The following is a 23638-nucleotide window of genomic DNA, read 5'->3' on the forward strand; positions in this document are numbered from 1 at the left end:
AGGCTTAATCATGTTAATAGATTAACTAAAGTTTAATAATTAATCAAGTTTTCATTCACAAAAGAAATCAGTGGCAAACCAAAGAATTTAACTTCTTACTGGGTGTGTGCTAGGCGGTTTCCACTTACAGGAAAAATAACTTGTTTTCCCACTTAGAGCAAACCTTTCTCTTCTAAAGGTATGAAGCACAAGCCACGAGCAGCATAAGTGTACCTTCTGTACATAATCTGAGCAAAGAGTACATTAAAAAAACATGGGCAAAACCCACTGCCAATGAAAAACTGCCTACGTCCAAAAAAATAAGCTGTAGCAGTGTTAACATGCAACATTTTAATATATAATAAAGAGACTAAAAAGTAAAAAAACGCATGCTAGATCTACAGGTATCTTTTCCCATAATTAATTACCTTCGGGCCATCAGTGCCACATTTTTTCCTGGTACTATTTTCCATGTTGATCTTGCTCAGTTAAATGTTTTTAGGTCACAGTATATCATAGTAACATGTTAACAGGACACTTGCAGTATTTCATATATTGCCCTACTCCCTATAAAAATGAAAAAGTTCCAATATGTCCAAGCAGTACTTAGCGCAGCACAGTATTACCTTCAGCAGAAGGGACTTATTCCAGGAATTCACAAGTTCAGCACTTCTTGAGTCTTGCCAACTTATGAAATTATGAAAAGGTTTCCCTGTCCTCCTGAAAAACAGTATTTGAACATTCCCATTTAAAACTACAGAACATACACTGCCCCCAAAATTCAACATCATTCACCATTTCTAGTCAGGACATTTAACACTAGGTCGATTCCTAAAATAAGTGCGTGTCCTCCTGATGGATTTGAGGAATTACTAATAGGCACGCAGAGATTTTGGGTGTGAGGCTTCTCACCAGAATTACAAAAGAAAAGTATGTCTTCATGTCTTCCAAAGTACTAAGAACAAAACAAGGAGGACACACACCACTTATAAACCATTCTGAACTGCTATAAGGTACGGCTGTGCAAACATAAGAGAACACGAGTGACTGACACTTGTTGCTTTCAGGTTGTGACTTAACTGAGTTCAACATTTCTTTCCACAGCTTGCTTCCATACAGTCCATGAATACAAATTCATTTTAAACGACACACAATATACATACTTGTGCCATGTAATGAAAGTTGCTCTCTGTGTTGAGATGCCAAGACCAGCAATTTGCCTCATGTGAAGTCCCGCCACTAAAAAACAAACCATATGCACAAAAAAGCATTTATTTGAAGAAACAAACAAAACTACAACTTTTCCAATATAACTATAAAACCTATGGAATATTAAAAAAATAATAATTTAAGAGAATATAAACCTCTACAGACTGGCCAACTAAGTGACTAGAGCTGTGAAATACCAGAGAACTCCAAGTTCTCTGAGTACTTCAAATTCAGATGTATAAAAAAAAAAAATGTACATTTGGGTATACACCAATTTTGCTGTTAAACTTCACCTACAAATAACTGCTGCAGAACACTTTTTTTAGTATTTGTAACTGTAAATAGTTAAATATGTCCACAGCTATTTTCAAAGCAGCTCTGGTTAGCTTCCCAAGTAATTCCATACATGCTTTCAGAAGTGAAATTATGTGGAAAAAAAAAAAAATCTATTAAGAAATGTCACCTAAATGATAGACTACCTATTTCGTCCAAAGCACTGTTATTCTGAAGGGCTCTCAATCCCACTATTTGAACAAATCACAGGTTAAGTAGGTTCTTCTCATACATGTTCTTACATTAACTTTCATGTGCAAAGTTACTCATTTGCATAAGGATATTCTGCAGCCTACAACTGCCAGCCTCTGAGTGACGATTACTGAAGGGGTTTCACAAAGGGCACGCCTTGTTCTGCCAACCTTGACATGCTTCTGCACCTTCTCTTAGCCTGGTCCTCGCATGCACGCAGGCAGTGCCATCGAGGCCCTCAATCAGCCGAAAATTAAATCTGTGCTTTTGCAAGGCCACCTGCTCCAGCTGCCCGCACAAGTGCTGCTGGTAGCGGTAGCGTACAGGAGGAGGACTGGGGAGCAGGTGGCTTGACAACAGCGATATTTCTTTTTCAGTAGCAGCTGGGTCTGAACTGAAGGCAAGACCATGCCAGTTCTACCTCAGCTCATTAGTGGCACGTGTTACTCCTCCCCATCTCCACAACCTACGTGCTCCCACCACTTTCCCTGTGTCAACCATCATGCTCTCTAAACCCCTACGTGAGCAGATCTAACTTCCATTAAAGAGAAAAGCAAAACAGAAAACACGGACGACCTTCAGCTAAGCTGTCTCCTGGAAGGACTGAACTAGTTCCAGAGTGAGAGAAGGCTGGGGCCACACAGCCAGGTGCAGTGTTCCACCCTGAGGTAGTACTGAACTACCTCAGCTTATCCACCTGTGCATGGAATCCCACGTTTTAGCTCCACAAACCCTGTAAACTGAAGTGCTCCTATACCTTCTTTCTGCTTCCAGACAGCTATTCCTGCCCATTACCACACCCTCCCTTGCGCTGGCACAAATACTCATGAAGCTCTGCTCACGTAAACAACCAGCTGCACAGTGATTTGTCTCAGGAAACTGCTCTGGACTTGAAACCCTGCGGAAAGGAGGGTGGAACTGCATCTTTTGACAGCAGTGTGGGCTCACATTACGCAACCACTTAAAAAATGACTTGCCAACAGTGCACACAGCTTGGCCACAAGAAAAAGCTTCCCATTTTAAAACTAGCTGAAAAATCTTGCTTCCTGATTCGCCCTACAGAGTGGGAGCGGAGGAAGCTAGTTAGGTATTTAGGGGATGAGGCGGCATTGCTATTCTTGTGACAGAACAGTTGTGGCTGCTGAGAAAACAAGAGCCCAAAATAATCAGCTGCAGCTTACAACTTGTAATGGTTCCTGTCCCCTAGGCTGCCTTCCAAAGGAAGAGACCAGAGCACCTTTGCCTTGATCCAAGCTTGGAGGCAGAGCAGCACTTGGAGACCAAATTGCAAGAGGGGTTGAGCAGAAGGAACTTCAGGCGCTGTATGAAAGGGTATGACGCACACACATGTGACAAGGAGGCTGAGGCACTGTGACAATATGAGCTGGCATGCAGCTGACAGGTCCAAGGCATTAGCATGGCACAGAAGGTGATCCATGCGGCATGGCAGAATGCTGGAGCTGGTATAACGGGAAAAACGTGGGAGTTGTAGAGAGTAAGTGCATGGTTAGAGCAGCATCCAGAAAAGTGAGTTGGGGGGAATCAGAAGTTTGGGAGAACAGGGAGTTGTTCGTGTTTAGTGCACATAGTGAATATTAGGAAATTTTAGGCTAAAGTACAAACACAAACCAACAAGAATACAGAAATCGGATGGTAAGAACTGTTTGCAGTTTGAATGGGGAAAGCAGGAGTATCAGGTTGTAATTAAGCAAGCGTAACTATGCAGCATGCTGCTTCCACCCTCTCCTACAATCACATACACACACAAGTGGCAGTAGAACAATGGGGCACTGCAGGAGCAAACAAGCCTACTCTGTTCGTAGAGAGGCATCTGGAGGAAGGGAGACAGGCACTAGGGAAGGATACATACACAAAACACTGGAACAAGGCTGTCACTGACGTGTACATTGACTAAGCACCTTGCCTCTGGTTCCACTCCAATCCTAACCTGACCCCACTGAAAGAAGTAATTTAAGTGTCCTATTTACATAATGACTCAAGAGGCCTCAAAGCATGTTGTAGACTTGTGCTCAGCGACGAATTTTCAGTACTTTAAAAAAATAAATAAAATGAACATTATTATCTAATTAACTAACCTCAGTAATTTTGACAAAAAATGAATTAACTTCTCCAACTTTTATAATGCATTACCTTGTACAGCCTCTTTTATTACACCAACGAACTGACTCCATAGCACTTCAGGATCTAATTCAACCCAGCCAGGACGAGGATAAATCGATTCCACCTGTCCACAAAAATACACAGCGTTGTTATGATCCCTAGTTCACAGAAACCAGCATGCTTGCGAAGGTTTGTGCAAATACATTTGCGCAGCACAGGCCTGGGTGCACCCCACGATGGGATCTAGCGAGAGGGAGGGCCAGCTCCACTGACCAGCTCCTTCCATCTCTGAAAATCAATCACATTTCTTAAACTTCCCCTTGCTGCAGCCTTTTTGCTATAGTAGCTGACAATAATAAAAAAATAGTTCTGTAGATCGTCTTTGATTCCAAAATCCCGAGCTGTGTAAAGCAAAAGCAGCCTGCAACCCGCGTTTGAAAGCTCACGCTTTCCCACCCGGCGCTGTTACGCAATGGGACGTGTGTAAGTGCAAGTTCTACCCAAGTCTCGGCCACACGCTACCAACAAAGGCTGTTTTGTTTGAAGAGGGATCCGTGGACAAGCGACTAAAGCAAAAGGAACAGGGGCGGGCGGGCGGAGCGATCGCTGAGAGGTGCCGGGGGTGCAATGGCGGTGTCCCGGGGGGTGCAATGGCGGTGTCCCCGGGGGTGCAATGGCGGTGTCCCCGGGGGGCTCCGGCCGGACCGGGGTTCCACCTCCCCCGGGCCGGTCTCAGGCCCCAGGGGAAGCCGTCCCGTCCGCACCCGGCTCGGGGTGCCCGGAGAAGCCAAGCGGGGTGAGCGCTGCCCACGCCGAGCCCCGACCCGCGCCCCGCCTGGGCAACCGGCCGCCTCCCGGGAGCCCGCGGGGGAGGGACCCGGCGGCCCGCAGGCCAAAGCCGCCGTCGCTCGGGGGAGAGCGGGCTCGCTCGGTCCCGCCCGCGGGCAACAGCCCGTGAGGCAAATGCCGCCCGGCGCTGCCCTCGCCCGCCGCCCTCGCCCGGGAAGGGCCCGGCCCAGCCCGCCCGTGAGGTGAGGGCACCGCCCGCTCCCCCGCCGCGGATTCACCTTCCGGCAGCTGGAGCCTCTGACCGCGGCCGCCCGGTCATAGACGTGGCATTTCAGCACCGTGCTGCCCACGTCCACCCCCACCACGTACCGCGCGGGGGGGGCGCCGCTCTCCTGCCGCTCGCACGGCATCGCCCGCCGCGGCCCGGCGCTGGGAGCGCGGAGGGCGCGCGGGACGCGCCCGCCCGCCCGCGAACCGCCGCCCCGCCGCGGGGCGGGCGCCCGGCCGGCCTATGGGCGCGGGCGGCGCGGGGCGGGAGGCGGGTCACGCCAGCGCGGCGCCGCCAGGCTGACAGGTGGCGCCCGCGGCTGCAGGGACGGAGCGCAGCGCGGGGCGGGCAGCGGGCGGCGGGCAGCGGGCGGCGCGGCTCTCGGCCCGTCCCGCGGCCCCGCGGGCTCCGCACCTTGTCAGCGGGGCCGGGGCCCCGGCAGCGGGGTCCCACGCACTGACCAGCACCCCCAAAACAAGCCCCATATTTAGTCTGTGCAGACTCTAGATGAATTTACCAAATGCACGTGAAAGGCTTTTAATTGGACACCACATATTAAAAGGTTTCTAAAAGGCAGGATTCAGCCAGCACCCCTGGGTGCTAGTACTGACCCTAAGGGAAGGCGCTGCCCGAACCCGTTCCTGCCACGGCCACACCACAGCGAAAACGCTGCGTGGTAAACAACTGCACAAATTATCTGTAATTATAGGATACCACATTTAAAATTACTATTGGAACAGAGTTAGTGGCAGAAATGTTCCCGTACTGTCCTTAGATGGGTGGTGGTTTTAAAACAGGAACAACCTGAAATATTCTCAGTTAAGCAATAAAGTTCAGAATGCTCAACCCCAAACTAGTATCAGTACAATTTAGTTTTAACTCTAAATTAATTAGAAGAATTAGTAAGTTTTAACTAATTTAATTAGAGCAGGAAAAGCAAAAAATACACAGAACATATTTTCCCTTTGCTCTTCTGCTTGCCCCCTCACAAAAAGTTGCACTATGAACAACAAAAGGATATTACGTGGGATGACACTCTTACGGTACTGGATCTTCAAACCAGGAACACCAAAGGCAGCGAAAGCCACGTGAGGAGCAGCAGCTCCCACCTCGCCTGGGCAGCTGTAGAGGTCACTGGGACAAAGGTTCAGATCACCGGGAACTGAAGGCACACCAAACAGAAAGGCAAGAAAGAGCTGCTTCACCTCTCCTCCCTAAGGAACGACTCATTAAAAAGTCTTAATCTCTTTGATATTCTCTTTGACTATAATTTGACAAGTTATAATCTCTTATAGATGTATGTCAGACATACCAAGTACTTCATATCTCATGAAGGCTATTTTTCTTCAAACTAATTGAATTATTCTGGTAGTTTCAGGAAACAGTAATTATTTAGAACTCCTGAAGAAAGCTCCCTAAATAAGATTCAACATGTGTAACTGGTATAAAAGGCTAAAACCTCTCCAAACATTCAAAAACTAGGAAGCCTTAAGTAAAATTGGGAAAATGCATCTAGACATCCCGTCATGTTTTTACAGTATCAAAACAGGTAGGGCCCATCTCACCGCAAGATGAAGCAAAAGTTCAAAAAGAAAATGAAGGTGCAGGTGACTTTTTTCTTTTACAAGCTCTTAATGTAACAAATACACACCCCGCTGATGCACTGCATGGCATGAAAGTGACCATAAGCCAATTTCTTCATTCAAATCTTAAGCTCTGTTTAATATGCTAATAAGAACTTAGATGCATCATGAAAAGGAACACCCTGTATACATCAAAAAAGATAACATGAACCAACTTGCATAGTTGCAGTCCATACATAATCTCAGGTATATAGCATGTATTGGAATTGCTCAATTTATGAGAGGCTTATGAAACGCAAATTTTATATTATTGTTCTGTTTGCATTGTGATAAAAACAATGCCATAAAGGAGGCAACAGGTTTTCAGACACACATGGCTTGTCCATATGTGACTTATCTGGCATTAGCTTATGTTATTTTGTCATAAATAATACCATCCCCACACAGGCACTCTGTCTATCCAGAACCTCTGTCGCTCTCAGAGAAAAATCTTACTACCAGCATGGGTAAAAGCCCACAATAAACAGCCTCCTCTGGCGCAGCACTGCTGATCACAAGCCTGTGTAACTTTTACTAACCGCCCCAGGCTTCCTGCCGCAGCAAGAGCATGCGGGTGTCAGTGCCCCTGTTCGGAGGGCAGAGAATTCACACACCTGGGGTCACGTACCAATTCCCGCAGCAGCTGCGTCCTGTACTTCTGCATCTTCTCTGCTGAAATCCTCCACTTATATGGTCTCTGCAAAGCACGACTGGTCTTACCTTTTACTGGACTATCAAACCACATGAAGGAGTGGAGGCACTCCAGGGGCCTGTCCAGTGCTGTAGCAAAGGAAAGAGTTACTAAATAAAACCAACCTTGCAAGTGGCAGAACATCAGGCACAAGAAGGTCCTCCATCACTGCAGCATTTTCTAGCACCAGATTATTCATTAAGATTTCCAAATTATTAATTAAAACTGTATTTGGAATGGGTAACTTATTTTTTCTTTTAAATAGAGGTATTGTCAGCTGCATTTCTGTTGTGCGACTGATCCATAGGAGTCATTTCGTGCAGCCCAGGCTTCCAGTATGAATCAAAACCTGCCATTGCAGCACTACAGTGCTAACAGGATTCCAGCTACTGGAATCTAGGAGAGCAAGACCCAAAACTTGTAATGCATGTTTTTTCCTTTAACTTCCCTTCCTTAGCTGTCTTTTGTCAAGATGCATCTACCTTTCTACTGCCTCATCAAACTCCTATTTACTGGTTTTTTAGCTCTACAACTTTAACAATTTTTAACATTACAAAAGCATTGACCTCAAGGTCCTCAGTCAGTTTGCATTTAAATAAGAGCCCACTAATTTCTATTGTTCCATTTGGCTGGTGCAGCCCACATACAACATCCATTAAGCCCTGCCTGGAAACTTAACAAACAACCCAAAATTTTGGCAAATTTTGCTGCAATAATTTACCATATGACCATTCTCAGCAGTTCCTCCTGTATACCTGCCAGAATTTACCACTCTCCTTGATGTCAACAGATAGAACCACATACAATGACATCAGTTAATCTAGCATGCCAGCTTTGTGGGTGATTTGAGTTTTAGGTAGTGATGGGATGTTTCTCAGGCAGTTCCACTCTCGCTAAATCATGCCGCCCTCACACGGCAAACTGTCGTAGCAACACAGCTGTTCTTGTGGCTCCCCAGAGAACTATCGGGCTGAAAAATAACACGGGGGAAAGAGTTTCAATCAGATTAATTCCTTGATATGGTTCATAATGTGGCGATACAAACAGTTTGGTATGATCCAGTGGAAACAAACAGTAAGAGACTGGCTAAGCCAGCATTTTCCCTAGAAAATTACCCATCAAAACTGTGCCCACATCCATGAGGTTTTGCACTGTGTCTGGGGCGTGAGCGGTCCTTCCTTTCTGCCAGCTCTGCGACAGAAGTAACCTTTGACAGAGAACGAGGTGGACTTCAGGACAATCAAGTTTTAAGCCAAGAAGTTATCTACCAAAGCAAATGAAGTGAAAACTGGTGTACTTATTCAGCTAATGTTTAGTTGCCCATGCTTTTAACCCATCCTAAGTAATATCTATATTTGGAGATGTGCAATGTGTATATATGAGATAACGTCCATCATCCTCTGGTGTTTCTTAAGGAATTATGATGTGGACTAAAAATAACAGACAACTATGAACAACTTTGAGGAAATAAGAGGTGAAGTCCCATTTCTGTGTGTATATATGCATGTGTGTATACATGTGATGAACAGTCACTTGTACCTACAAAATCCAGGGCTGAACAGCTCTTTAAAAGAACATTGATTTCAAAGTCTGGAAATTCACAGGAAAAAAAAAAAATCTAGAAATAAAGAGAGGAAAATGGTCATCAATGAAGCTTAAGTAGAAGAACAAGAGAATGGATATACTAGAGGCTAAAGGGATGATAAAGCACTTAAAAAACTATTGTTTCAATAAGATATGAGGACTTTTTTTAAAGGGAATTAAAAAAAGAAAGCAAGAGGAAGGAAACAGAAAAAAATTAACACAGAAAAATCTAGAAAAAGAACTAATCATCTCCATACAGGCTCAGTAAACTCAGAGGTTCCAGCAGCCTGCACTGCTCTCCACTTACTCTGCTGGGTTAGGCTGTATTGTCTTTCAAAGCAGAAATGAAACAGGAAATTTGTAAATTACAGAAAAATAAGAGTAAATACCCCATCAAAAATTGGCAGCAATAAGGAACTGTTGTTGGAACCACAGATTGTTTTGTTAATAAACAACAGCTACTTACCTCATGATATCCAATTCTTCAAAATATGTATCAGTTACAGTCTCAATATTCATGGGTCCTCATGCACCTGAATTTGGATTCTTTTGGCCAAGAGTGTGTATTCAGACTGCCCTTATGCCCTTGGTGTCACTGTGTCCCCTTTCCAGAGACAGAAAGAGAAGAACATAACTGTCTCTCAGTAGTAAGGAAGGCTGATTATGGAATACATATGGAGGTCACATCTCAAATAAAAAGAATAAAGAGATCTCTTACTGTAAGTAACCATTCCTCCTTTGAGATTCCTCACTCTCAGGGGTCATCTATTATAGTAGTTCAGATGAATTAAACTAAATTGAACAGAAGTCACTTAATTTTTGAATGGGAGTGTCCATGCAAGATTTCTTACGCACAAGCTGATATATTTTAAGGTCATTCCTTTTCTTAATTTGTTTTAGGGGATGAGGAAATCTAATTATGAAGTGTAATTTGCCATTTGTCTCTTGAAGAAATTCAAACACATTACACTTGTTTTAGTGCAGTTTGTCATTATGCTTCACTCAGAAGCCTCCTTACAAATGAGGTAACTATTCTTACTCTAGCAAGAATCTCAGCACAATGTTTTGCTCCAGGTGCAGAAAAAGGGTGTCAAATATTTCCAGGCGCTCACGGCTCCTCCTGCTTTTCAGCCATCAGCTGGTTTTGGACCTTGTTAAGAACCTCTAGGAATGAACTTGCTGGAAAGTAATCTTACTGCCTGTTCTATAGCTTTTTTTTTTTTCTCCTTAAATATCTAGAGGGTGACAGAAGCCAAAGAAATTTTGGAAGATCAATATCTAGTTAAATGCTTTTCAATGGCAAGGTGACCAACAGCCTTTTTATTTGGCTTAATGATTTGGCTTAATGAGATTTAATTTATATCTTAAAATCTTGGTTTGGAGCATACAGAAGTTCCCATGTAGTATGTGGTAATAAAACAGTGAAAATAAGTAATGTTTCTTGTTTCAATATTTAATCCAAGCAGACACAGACACAATTTATAAAATTATTCTATTGCATTAAAGTTTTATATAGCGTTTAACTTTCGTGAATGTTTTTCCTTCAGTGTATCATATATTCATATTTTAAAATATAATTGCACAATTCTTTGTGCAACTACATGCTAAAAATCTGCAAATGCACACTTAACACTAAACAGCACAAAAAATACATTCTGTATCCATTCATATGCAAATTTAAAACATTTCACTTGGCAGATAAACAATGGAAAATTATTTAAAAAAAATCAGAAACTACAAAAATGCACACATAAAAGTCTTCCCTTTTGGATTTTTAGTAAAATACTGCTCTGTATAAGATCTAATGAAAAACCTCCAGTGCTTACAAAATACTTTATATCTATGAGAAAAACAAAGGCTTAAATTTATATCTGTATGAATCAAACATAATCATCTTGTTGAAGTATAAAACTGAAATAATAGGGGGCATGGCATAGGTCAATGCAGATGTCACATCTACCAGGACATGTAAAACTGTAATTAACTGGGCACCAGGCAGTCAGTATCATAGAATATTTAAAATTAAAAATCAAGGACTAATACAATACGCAGTAGCTACAGAATAAAGTGTTTAACCAGCTGTGTATACTAAATATAGCAATTCTCCTTGAAGAGGGAGAGGAAGTCTTAGTCTGAAGAAATTAGTAACAAAAACTGCTGTGTTTAACGGTGTTAAGAGCATAGTGTCCTTCATAACTTTGTCCCTAAAAAATATGCATAAATTGGCTATCCAGATATGTCAAAATTATGTGATGCAAGAATCTAACATCATCTCATCACCACCACAGGGATTTCTAAACAGATCTTTTCTCTGATGATCAGATAATTCATATAGGATATAGGGGACGAACATCTGTGTCTCATAACTAAATTTCACATAAACACTTCTAAAATATTTGCCTGTCAGCATCGTGTCAGTCTCATGTTGCTTATAGCAATAAATCACCAAAATGCACAACTTTCCCTTCCCGGAATATGGCTTCAAACCCTCTTGAGACTAGATGGCTCTAAAGAGAACAAAACCAATGTATTTTAAGACTGTATATAGACTATTCTACAAGGTTCGTGATACTAGGTAAAATGAAATAAAATTTCTTAACCTTGTTTTTACTTCTCTGACCTTTTTATAGGGCTTGCTGTTATCCTTCAGATACTGTTTGAGGCAACAACTGTTTTGGAAAAATCAATGTAGAAAAATCCTATAACATAGTAACAATGTGAAACTTGGTACTACACCAAGAAATGGAGGCAAAGTCTACAAACTTGCAGATCCAACATTAAACCTGTTTGGAGACAACAAAATTAATCACTAAAGTATGCTTTATTTCTAAGCTTTCCAGGCCTTAGAGGAAAAATATTTCTTCTGGAACAAATTAGAATAAAGAAGAAAAATTAAATTTAATCAACAGCAGTAAACAGGACCAATTGAGGCTTCAAATTTTCTTGTAGACTGAAGATTTCTTATTAATGTCAATAAAAATGGTACATGTGGGTTAAAAATAGTACAGAGACCTTTGAGCCTTCTTTCTTTCCTATATGAACTAAGAATGATGGAGTTACTTCCTTTACGACATAGCTGCCTCCAAAAAGACAAGTCGACTTTTTGTCTGAATATTCTTATGGAACCAGCAGTCACAGTTCCTGATAATTTAATTTTGCTACATGAAAGTTCTATCACAAAACTAAAAAGTTAATATTAAAAGACACTAGCAACAAAAAATAACCTACCATAGAGAAGCTTTCAGGGTGCAGAGTATTAGCAGGAGAAATGGACTCCAAGTAAATAAACGTAACTTTGACAGCCATACTACACAAATGGACATCTTTAAACTCTGGCCACTTTTATAATTCAGAAAAAAAAAAAAAAAGAAGTCAGTGTATCACTAGCATTTAAGGAGGCTATGCAGATCTGTAGTAGATATCTATGTTATTTTATCATCAGAAAACAATGAAATTGATAATGCCGCTAGATTTAAAAAAATTAAATGTACTTTACCTAAGAGGTCTCTACTTTGCACATTTTTTTTTATTCAATATATCCTATAAATTAAGCTCCTGGAACAGATTCTGCATCAGCAACCACTTTTTGCCACTCTACTACTAGAGATACAATAATACCTATATTTTGAAAGTTGTAAAGTTGTTGCCCTCTGGTATAAACCCTAGCAGTTCCTAGTTAAAGTGAATTCGGCAGTTCCACTGTAGTTGAGTTTTAGTCACACTGATTCAACTCAGAAGGACCTGGAGAGCCAATATAAAAGCTACATTTAAATAGTTTTTCCTTTCTGTCTCATCACACTATTTAAAAATAAGCTGGAATACAAAACGTCATACTAAGCAATGTTAGATGCCCAACTTATTACCGCTCCATATCCCTCCCAAAAAGCACAGCAATTCTGAATTAAGGTTGCCACTGTTATTGCTGCTTACCCGGTACAGTCCGTAAGCCACTGTTTAAGAAACCTAGGCACACTGGATGGCATGGGAACCTTAACTCAGCATTTCCTGGCTTTTGCTGATTTAAGTCAAAATAATTAAGTTTTAACATAATTTTGATAGTTTTCATAACAAACTGAAAATAATAACAAATAAAATGTTTTTCATTCTATATTATACTTAAAGTGGCTGGTCTTTTTAATAGAGCTTTCTGATTTTTTTAAATGGTAGAACATAACAGTGGGGGAAGAGTTAAAGATAAAATACACCTAGCTACCATATTTATTCTGAAGATTTTGGTGCGCCAAAATTGACAGCCAGCTTTCTTGGCTTTCGCTTGCTGGAAGTGTTTGGTGTTGATTTGTTATGAGGAACGCTTGGAGTAGCCACATTGTCTTGAAATGAAACAGTGGATTGAGCAGCTTGAGGAGATTTTAAAGGAGCTGAAGAACTATCTCGCTGAATGTGGTCAGAAGACACTGGCTGTTCATTCTTTAGTGGTGCAGCTTGAGGGGAACTCTGAAACTCCTTGAGCTCAAAGTTTTTCTTGCTAGCAGCCCTTTTTTTAGTTACCTTTAAATTAAATAAATATTATTTAACAGAATGCATTCTCAAAAAACTGTAAATATTCCACTTTTAGAAAACATGCATACAATTTTTTACAATAATTTTCTAATACTAAATAGTGCTTCACAGTGGGGGTGTTGCTGCATTCATCCCATAGGCACATTTTTTACAAAACTAGAATATGAAGACAAACCTGCCAATCTTACCTGCAGAGGTATAAACTGGTTGTGAGAACCGACTGGTATAGCTCCCGCAAGAGACACATTTCCTGGATAGGGGCCAGGATAATAATGTTTAGGCACCGGAGTTCCCCAGGACACTGGACCAAACACGTGAGATGATGGAGGCATTATATTAGCTGTGAAAATAAGTAACTTTTAGCTCTTTTTTCCTCAAAAAGAGGATACCAACTCTCCAAGACCCCAAAAGTACCCCAGCCACGTGTCTGCATGTTCTCTTTCCAATAAGGCCTCATAGTCTTCGTATTTACTTGAAAATAGGTAAGTATTTATTTATCATCAAAAAAATCCCAGAAAAGCAATTCTGCTGTTACAGAATTACACCTAGATGACAGCAGAGTTGAGAGCACTACGTCATGGCAGCTGCATTTCACAGCGCACATAGCTTGGGATCTTCGCATCCTTAGCTGAGTGAACTGTATTAGCAGGAGGTTGCAAGTTCAGGCCATCCTTTTGAAACAAGCCAACAAAACAGTAACCCTGGGGAAAAGAGATGCAGCAGCTGCTGTATGAGTCACTAGGATGCTACAGTGGTGCTGGCTCACTAATTACTAGCTGTGAATGTGAGCTTTAGTAGAATGAAAAAATAGATAGGAACCAGAAACATCACCAGGATTTTTAGCAATTTTTGGGTGGTTACTTAAAACACTAACGTTTGGCAGTGTTTCTCAGTGAAAGTTGTTTACAAACAAATAAAACCACTAATGCATGGATAACCATTAGCTATACAGGGTCGGGGGGAAATCCATGTAGAAAATAAAATAAGAGATTTCTTACAAATTCTGGACTGGACCTTTTCAGCTTTGAACTATTGTTTCAAAGGAAAAAAAAACCCAAACAACAACAAGACACCAACACACACACAAAACTGCAACCAAAAAACCCAACTAAGACTGAAAGGACAAATACATTCTTGAGGAAAAGAAACAGTTCTTTGTATTGAATTGATTTGCATACCGATGAGAAGAGGTTCATGAACTGTTTTCAAAGCAGTTCAGACATACAACTACATGCATGAAGAACAAAAATGGGGCTTTCTGGAAGGCATTCATTTTCATATAAAGAACTATTACAATGATAGGATATCATGACAATATCTGAAATGTGCACTAGTCAAATACTTACCGGGGGGTTGTGCAAATACAGGAGGAATGGACCCAGGTGGTACAGGAACTCCCAGCGGCTGATAATTTGGAAACACTGGGGGAGGCGGAGGCAAAGGGAAGTTTACTCCTATAGAACCCTAGGAAGAGGGGAAGGGAGGATTTACAAACAGACGTGATGCAACAGAGACAAAGATTTTAAAAGATTCTTTGCATACTCACCAAACGCTGTAAAGCAAAAAGTGCAGCTTTCTCCTTTGCTTCAGCTTCAGAATGACACTGTGGTCCATGAACCAACAAACCATTTGATAATTTTATGTGACAGACTGTCATGGTCTAGAAAAATGAGATAAGGTTTTTGAGAGAATCTGTATTGCTGGCAAACTGTGAGATGGAAATAGTGCCTTTGTTTGTTTGGAAAAAAGGTAACAAAAGGAGCTAAGGTTTATTTTTAGATGGATTTCAGTGCCCAGACCAAGTGTTTAATATAAGACAGTTGAAACAAAGTTGAGAAATTTAACTTTTGCAGATAAAGGTTTTTACCTGTGGTGTTTTTAGGAAAGAGAAATCTGGTTGTGACATTCCAAGAAGAGAACAAATACGAGAAAGTTCAGAAACAGTAGACGGTGCAGGCTGTGGACAAGGGAAAGGGTGACCTCCTGTTTCCACTGCTGGTGTGTTCTGGGGGCCTCCAGTGCTATGAGGCTTGTTCATATAAGCAGCTGCCAAAAAAAAAAAAAAAGAAAAAAGCAAGTGGTATCACAAACATTTTGTGCACTGAAAAGATAGCAACTTTGTTATTAGAAGAACAAAAAGCATTATTTGATTTTTTTCTGGTATTTTCATATTTGATTAACAAAAATCGGGAGACTCTATATAACGAGATTTTTAGATCTGAATAAAGAAGCAGAACTGAAGAAGAGAGACATTTTATTACAATATCTTGAAAATAAGTACTATACTGTTAGCTATGTTCTAAAATGTCACTACAACGTGAAACTCTGAACTATGAGCTGATGTCTAAACATACCCATTTTTTTTGTTTGTCTATATTGCAAGGCAGCTCCATGGCAATCCTGTCTACTAGGGGGAGCAGGAACATCATTAACTTGAGATTTCACTTCGTTCTTCGTTTCCAGGTCAGAGCCATCTATCTTCAAAATCTCTTTGAGCATCTGTGTTCCTTTCTTTAAAAATAAAATAAACCATTCAGGGACATCAGGGCATTCAGATAACACTACCTTCTTTCTTAACTCTGAATTCTTAATTGGTAACAAAATCTGAATTTTTGTCTTCCTGTCAGTTACATTTTATCAAAGCACAGATAACAACATCTTAGCATAAACAAACGTGTTTGTTAATTTTCTTTGAGAATAGCTAAAGAAAACCTCATCAATATGTTTAAAAGGCAGTATGAGGTTTCATGGAGTTTCTTTAAATAGAAGCATTGATGCTAAGATAGCAGACACTAAATTGCAATGTAATGATTACTGCAGTATACAGACCATAGCAAATGATTGTGGTGACAGATGTTCTTCATTTGTAGCTCTTGCTTCCTTGGAATAAGTCTGCACTTCGTTTTCTTTGGAAATTTTCAAAGCAGCTAGAAGGCTTTCAAGTTCATTGTCCTTCTTAAAACAAATTTTAAAAAAGTATATCAGCTTAGCATATTACAAGCAGATGCAAAAGGAAGGGTATATTAGTTTGAGGTTAATTTCATGCTCATTCAGGATAGTTTTAGCTTAGGCAAATCACAGTCATATCTGCTCAGAGTATGAACAGATATCCAGAGACCACATCAAGTTTTGCATACTGAAAAGATGCAAGTATCGATCAACAGAGAATTGATTTAAAGAATGATCAAGGTTATACCGGTTTGCCTTGTATCTGTTACAAATTCGCACACAAGTGACCAGGAATAATTGGAGCAGAAGAGCCCAAGGAATTCAACTATCTAGATCCTACCTTTCCACCTGTACAGGGACCATCAACTGCAGCTTTCTGACTTGCAGGCATGTTGGGACTTTCATTCCTCTTCAAAAGTTTGACATTGTACTTATTCACACCTGCAAAATTCTGAAATAAACTGCAGCATTTATTATTGAATACTAATACTCCATTACTCATTATAACACACTCATATTAGAAATGCATCTGCCAATAGCTTTCACAAGCTAATATTCTTAGAAGATTTCAGCTTACTGAAAACTCAGCATTTGTGTCCTCCCATTACAGCATAGCTTTCAGAGTCTGAGAGGAATAGGAAAATCATTTGGTATCATCATTATACATCTTAAGCACTTTCTCTCATTTACTGTCTATAAAATCTCTAGGGAAAAAAAAAGTTCTCCAAAATAAAATTTGCCTAGTAAAAGAATCAGCTAACATGCCAGTTAAAGAGAAACCTGTAAAATGATGCATCAGAGTAAGTGAAAAGAAAAAAAATACATTTACTCAGTACAGAAGAAATTACCTGTTTGTTTGATACTTTGTTAAGTGGCTGACTTTCACCTCTTGTGACTTTGGAATCTTCTTTAACTACAAGAGAATGCAATCTTTTGAAATGCTTTAAAACACCTTAATAATAATCAAGACTCAAAAAAAATTCATAGCTCCATACAAGCACACAGCGTTGCATTAATTTGATGGTTGCATCAAGTGTTTAATTCATACTTCATATGCTGTTGTATGCTTTTCTTGTAGGATAAAATGAAGTATATGCAATTATAGATCTAATTTTATATTCTACAAATATGATAATAAGCAAATTTTCAAAGCCAAGTTGTGGGGTTATTTTGATTGTTTTTATATCGGATGGGTGGGAAGTCAACATAAGGCAGAACAGCCTGATTAAAAGGTTCAGGATTAAGTGTGGAATAACCTAATATGCACACCATGGACATTATTTGACAATATAACTATAAGATACTCTGTCAATAACTACAAAAATCTCAATAGGCATTTCAATGAAGATCAGACAAAGCAGGTAGTCCTCCTAAACAAAGTTTCTAAGGATAGTACTTACATTTTTTATATGGCTCCTGTTTTCTCTGCTGACCTTTACAGCTGCCGTCATTGAATCCTGGCTTATAGAACTGACTGCCAGTTCCCAGCTTGATTTCCTGAGGTAGAAATGCACCCTAGAATTTCAAACATCAAACCTTAACCAGAAAACCAGGTATCTATCATTTACATAGTAGTTCTGTACAATTAACTTTTTCCAGAGCTATGGGTACCCTGTGTAAGAACACTTTCATCCAGAGGATTTATTTGTAACAGTAACTAGAAACCTTTCTCATGTGACCAACTGATGTATAAAATTAATTACCTTCAGATTTTGAACCCAGGAATCTGTTTATGTACTAACCTTCTCATGCATGTTCTGCTGAATGTGGTGAGACTTCCCAGAACTTTGCAATGATTGCCATATGCTGCAGAATTCATCTTCTTGCTTACTCTGTGCCTGACAAAATAAGAAACAACACCCCCCAACAAACGCAGCAGCTATAAACTCAACTTTTGAACAGCTAATCATATACAAAGACATTCTGAAAATCTTCAAGTTTGAAAGTGCTCAGATGACAGAAATTTTCATGCTGACGCAGTAGAACTTGCAGGTATTTAATTTATGAAACAGGTCATTGTGGTGGATTGCATTTATATAACAACTTTTCCTAAGAATCACTATTAAACTGAAACGAGCTTCATTTGTTTTGACATTGGTTTTGTTCTTAACTGAAGTTATGAACATAGGAAAAATCACTGAGTATAATTAAATTCTGATAGTAATTCAAAATGGTTTCAAAAGCATGCTCTCATACTGGTAGTATTCTTAAATTTTATTATTAATGCCTTATTTGTAAGGCCTTATCAATCAGGTTCAGTTACTTCATAACACTGTATGTTACCACAGAACTGAAGCCCAGCTATGCAAAAAACACTTCTGAAAATCTAGAATCTAAACAAGGGTAACACGGGATATTACACTCATTCAAGAACTGCGACAAGTTCTGCTCTAGTCTGTATCCGGACTAAAAATATCTGATGTACTAAAACAAAGCTCTCTCTTAATCATGAGAAAAGGAAACCTACTCTAAACAGGCGGCCAAAATAACTATTGAGACATTTGGGTCCAATACTAAATGAATCAGAACACTCACTCTATTTTTCTGATTGCCACTCAGAAATGATCCTTTCTGGGGTAAGTTAGAGTTGCCCTGATTTTCAGCCCTGAGATTGTAATGCTGTCTTCCGTTCAGTTGCTAAATAGTAGAGAGAAAAAAAAAAAAAATCAGAAGTGTCTCATGGCCTTAGATTTTCTTTTGGAAAGCAGTTTTTCTTGTATAGACTTAGAAAACATGAGACAATTCTTCTCAAACACACCTACAGCAACATGAAGTTACCCATTAAGCTAATTTCCTTTGAAGAAGTCACTTATAAAAAAATAACGTTTAATTAAACCAATGAGAGTCCCGATTCACCTGTAATTTTTCCTCCTTTACTGTATTTTCAAACAAAGTAAATCATAACCGAGAAGCAAAATTGACACAGAAATCACGACTTCTATATCTGAGCACGGACAAACGTGGCCTACAGGGAGCACTACTTAGAACAGAGCTTTAAGGAAATAATTGCATCTCTGATCAAACAATTCATTGACACCAAATGTGGTGTCACTGCTCTGAACTAAATATTTGTCTCTTGGAAATGCAACTGGAGCTACTCAAAGCAAAACAACTGTCAATAAGGAACTTGATTATTGATTATTACTGGATTAATTCATTCCTCCGAGATAAGGATTATCCTACTTTGCATCAATGAAGATAAGAATCACAGTCATAATTCAGCTTCCAGGAAAAACATTTTTGTACAAACAAAATAAAAGTCTTACTTGAGTAGGAACAAAAAGGGAGCGAGGAGAATGGTTGAGGCCTCCCAGATGCACCTTTTGTGAGCATACAGATGACTGATCAGATGTATATGAACTGTAGTTATTCGCAGCTGGCTGAGGTTTAACTATGGCTGTCAGTTTTTGATTCCCCATTTCTGACCGACTACCATGAGACAGGTTAATTAAGGCACTTGATGGCAGACGATAACCTCTGGCAGGTGAGCATCTTAAGAAAAGTGAATGACACAGTTATTTCATGTAGTTTAATTGGTCACATTTCAATATATCTGACTTAACAACACTCTTGCCTCTATGCCAGGAGATAATGACTCTACTTTGAACAGCAGAGGCTGAAAACTGTATCTGATATTGAAATCTAGTACCATTACACACAGTGTTAACCCCCTTGTGCTCTCCTTGGCCCCTGGCCGTCAAAACCACAAAACAGTCATTACTACTACCCTGAGTTTATATTGTGCCTTTCAGTGCTGAGCTCAAAGAAATTTTAAAGATGGGTGAATTGTTACAGCATAGTTCTGCAGTAAATATTCATGTAAAAAATTAAGAACCAGGAAAGAATATTATTTTGTTTTCTGAGATGAAAACTGAAGCCAGTAGCAGAATTCTAGATGGAAGTTAGGCAGCATTTAGTGAGTTTTATATCTTCCTTTATGATTCTGAATACTGAAGATTATCTGTGTTACTGGACATGTTCTTGCAATGGATAGGATTGTGTTATGCTTGCTGAATGCAGGGAACAGGTAAGATTCTCTTCTAATTTCTGTCATAAAAAACTTAATCTATCTAAGGACAACAGTGAAATGAAGCCTGCTGGGTAAATTAGTGCACTTCGAAGTTTACCTGCTTACTTAAATACAGAAGAGTTATCACACTTTTTAAAACAAAGGCATTAACCATGCCTGCACCTCCTGATAAGCAGTTTAGGTTTTTAACGGTGGTTAGAATTTAGTGCCTAAGTAACAATTATTGATAGTTTAGAGTCTCTCCTTCAAAAGATGCGATGTTTACTTTTTTTTTTCATCTATAGGTTAAAAAACATACTGATAACCTGTTTTCTACATATTTGATTTAGAAAGAGATTTGGATCTAGTGCTTTACTCTGCTGGTTCATATTTGCTTTCTAGAAACCAGAAGCTTCTAAACATGTAAAAAAGCCTAAAGAGCATTTCCAAAATATAACATGCTTCATAAAAATTATCCCTACTCAAAGAGAAAAAACACACAAAAGAAATAAAAACTGTTGAGAAACAAAGTTTTAAAAAGGGGCATTAAAAATACTTGACCAAACCAATGGCAACAATTTCATGCCATCTATACCAACAGCATGAAATTACTATGAAACCCCCTGCACAAACCTTATAGTTAGGCCTCCAAGGAATTCTTCATCAAACAAAACTTCGAAGAGCACATCTGTTTCTCTACTGGCTGTAGAAAACAAAGTCAAATATCATCCTATGTATGTAATAGTAGCTGTTTTCATCTAAATTATATAAATATCTATATTAGTTATGCAATAAATAATGAAAAGACCAAATCCTAACTCATTAGCAACAACAACCACCTTTATTCCTTAAATGAGTAGTTTCATTAACAGCAATTTGGAAATCCTCCTCGAAGTCATATATGGCTGTCCTTTTAGATATACTTTCAACAGAAATGTACCATGCATAACAACTTATCAACCTGCATTAATAGAACTGCTATTTATAGCGGCATGTCACAGTTGTCAGAAACTGCCAGAAAAGAGATGCAAGTCATCTTCACATTCAGGCAGTTGGAAACCAACAGCATTAACACTACCTTGTTGCACAATGATGGACTAATACTCCTTTAAAATTACACGAGTATACAATCACTACGGAGAAAAGAACACCTCTTTAAAAAAGCTGCACTCAAGTCTAGTCTACTCAAGATTCTCTTGGATGCAAACTGAATGAGAAAGCAACTACTTAAATGCCAGGTAAAAAAATAATTCCTGTTACTGGATCTCAAACTGCTACACCTAATGTGATGTAGTAAATCCTTTTGTTTACCTGGAATAGATTTATGGATAATCTTCTTGTCAAAGGAGGTATAAATCCATGCCATATAACTGAACTAGAGTATCACAGAGTAAAAACCAAATTCCAAATAAAACAATTTGAGACAAAAAAATATTTGTTAAAACTTTCAATGTAACTATTAAGGCTAATACTTGTTTTTATATCTATTTCTCTTAACTTTGCCCATATCTTCCCATAACTTCATTTTGTTCCTTGTTTGCAGCCTGTGTTCTCTGTCTGATTTTTCTGCCTTCTTCATATGAAGAAGGAAAAAAGGCTAAGTAATTTTGTATTCGAAGTACAGCTGTGAAACACATGAAATGAAAATAGCATGCCTGCAGGTTTAATTCAAAAAAAGTAAATACCTCATTAGTGCCTTCAAGTTGCATATGCTCCATAGGTGAGAAATTTCTGTGCATTCACAACCATTATACAAAACACTTTTCTGAAGCCTGCTTTCACATCACTAGCTGTGGGGTTCTTTAGCTATAATGCTACAAGTATGAAGAAAATATTACCTCCTTTAATTCCTATAATGGTACCTCGAAGACCAACTGGAACGGAAAAGTTCTCTCTCACATTGACAACACGGTCAAACAGCCTATACTCTGCATCTCGGTCTGGAACAACCCCATTCTGTTGTTCTAATGGCTGGCAATAATCAAAAGACTGTGTTAATGTTTGCAAAGAAATAGAGATTACAATCACGATGCTTTTATAACAATATTTGAAACACACTATAAAGCAAACTTTCTGAAAAGAAAATTGTTTAATAACGTAGAACCTTCCCTCCCCAGACACAAAGCAAACTTTCATTTTTTTTCTTGCAACTCTTAACTGCTCGACAAACAGCAGCGCTCTGCATGACCCAAGCAGACCAAGGGGATCACGACAAAATAAAACCATCAAGTGTAACCTGCCTGTATCAGTAACACAGGTACCTGTGAAATACCAGGTAAGATAAGCCATTGGTCATATGTCAAGAACTGAACAAAAAGCAAAACAGGGAAGAAGAGACAAATGGGAAGTACTTTTTATTTTGCCTTTGTTACATAGCCAATAAGAACTGTAGAAGTGGGAAGAACAGAAGGTAGAGAAGAACTGAAAAAGTCAGTATAATACATGATGGAGTTCAGTCAGTAGAAATTCCTCTTAGAGACAGACTACCATTTTCAAATTGATTTTCCAGAAGGCATCATAAACTTTTTTTCCATCAATACTGTCATAAAATTTCACTCTGAAAGTTGGTAAATCTTGGTAGAATAAATAGGATCTGGACAACTTAACTTTAAAAAAAAAAAAAAAAAAATCACTTTTCACATCACTTACTCTGTACAGCAAATGGGGTTTCACAGTTACTCGCACCTTCTTGTTGCTCTTTCTCTGCTAAAGGAAAGGAATAGAAAGTCATTACAAACTAGTGTAGGAACCAACACTGGATTTCAGGTACAACAAAACACCTGAAAAGATAAAGTAGTACTCTTTTGTTTATTTTAGAGAAAGGTAAACTGCTTTCAGGAAGTCTTTAGGATGACTAAGTCCAGTCTTTAAAACATGACTGATTTCTTACCAAAGCTTTTGCATTGTTTGGTTAATTCCAGAATTCACACCAATTTTATTACATGTCCTTGCAAGTAATTTCAAAGAAACCAGACTATTATTTCATGTGGCTTTGCCTTTAGTTTTTGCTTTAGTAATTTCCTTAGCCCTTTTTTTGATCTGTGGCCTTCAGAAAACAATTAATTTTCCTCAGACCAAAAAGAAACTGCAAGGCGAGAACAACTCGATCACACTTAGAAACAGCACTTCAGTAGTTGAGAATAGATACTGACACCTGTTCCTTTCTGAAATCACCAAAAGGTGGAGGTTCAGAGCATGGCCTAATGCTGCTGAATCACCTCAAAAATAGTCAGTTAAAAAGATTAATAATGAGCTGGGACAATTCATGTTATAAATTCAGATATTACATTACATTCTGTATTCTTTTTCTTTAAAATGACGGTCTTCTAATTCAAGAAATTGGAAAATAATGAACAGCTGCTTTTTGGTTC

At 39.3% G+C, this 23638-nt stretch overlaps 2 protein-coding genes across 7 annotated transcripts in view; both read right to left on the reverse strand.

Annotated features, from left to right (window-relative positions):
* GK5 (glycerol kinase 5) overlaps window positions 1–5112 on the reverse strand; it is a 29610-nt gene extending 24498 nt beyond the window's left edge. The window contains exons 1-4 of the mRNA XM_065640478.1: window positions 4902–5112; window positions 3865–3958; window positions 1143–1218; window positions 606–699 (exon numbers count right to left, since the gene is read on the reverse strand). Coding sequence (XP_065496550.1) covers window positions 606–699; window positions 1143–1218; window positions 3865–3958; window positions 4902–5033 — 396 coding nt within the window. The 5' untranslated portion in view covers window positions 5034–5112. The remainder of the gene's footprint in view (window positions 1–605; window positions 700–1142; window positions 1219–3864; window positions 3959–4901) is intronic.
* Window positions 5113–8978: 3866 nt separating this feature from the next.
* Window positions 8979–23638, reverse strand: part of XRN1 (5'-3' exoribonuclease 1) — a 35750-nt gene continuing 21090 nt past the window's right edge. For 2 of the 6 annotated variants that reach the window (XM_065640471.1, XM_065640475.1), the window contains exons 28-43: window positions 22917–22973; window positions 22106–22238; window positions 20901–20970; window positions 19525–19750; window positions 18794–18895; window positions 18001–18096; window positions 17659–17773; window positions 17107–17171; window positions 16599–16709; window positions 16139–16264; window positions 15664–15820; window positions 15177–15355; window positions 14856–14969; window positions 14656–14773; window positions 13498–13649; window positions 10287–13297 (exon numbers count right to left, since the gene is read on the reverse strand). In XM_065640471.1, coding sequence (XP_065496543.1) covers window positions 13007–13297; window positions 13498–13649; window positions 14656–14773; window positions 14856–14969; window positions 15177–15355; window positions 15664–15820; window positions 16139–16264; window positions 16599–16709; window positions 17107–17171; window positions 17659–17773; window positions 18001–18096; window positions 18794–18895; window positions 19525–19750; window positions 20901–20970; window positions 22106–22238; window positions 22917–22973 — 2112 coding nt within the window. In that variant the 3' untranslated portion in view covers window positions 10287–13006. Of the gene's footprint in view, window positions 9423–10286; window positions 13298–13497; window positions 13650–14655; window positions 14774–14855; window positions 14970–15176; window positions 15356–15663; window positions 15821–16138; window positions 16265–16598; window positions 16710–17106; window positions 17172–17658; window positions 17774–18000; window positions 18097–18793; window positions 18896–19524; window positions 19751–20900; window positions 20971–22105; window positions 22239–22916; window positions 22974–23638 lie in introns of those variants that run through there. The other 4 variants (XM_065640472.1, XM_065640476.1, XM_065640473.1 and 1 more) reach the window with 4 other exon arrangements.

The sequence above is a fragment of the Caloenas nicobarica genome, chromosome 8 (genome assembly GCF_036013445.1).
Source record: "Caloenas nicobarica isolate bCalNic1 chromosome 8, bCalNic1.hap1, whole genome shotgun sequence".
NCBI lineage: Eukaryota > Metazoa > Chordata > Aves > Columbiformes > Columbidae > Caloenas > Caloenas nicobarica.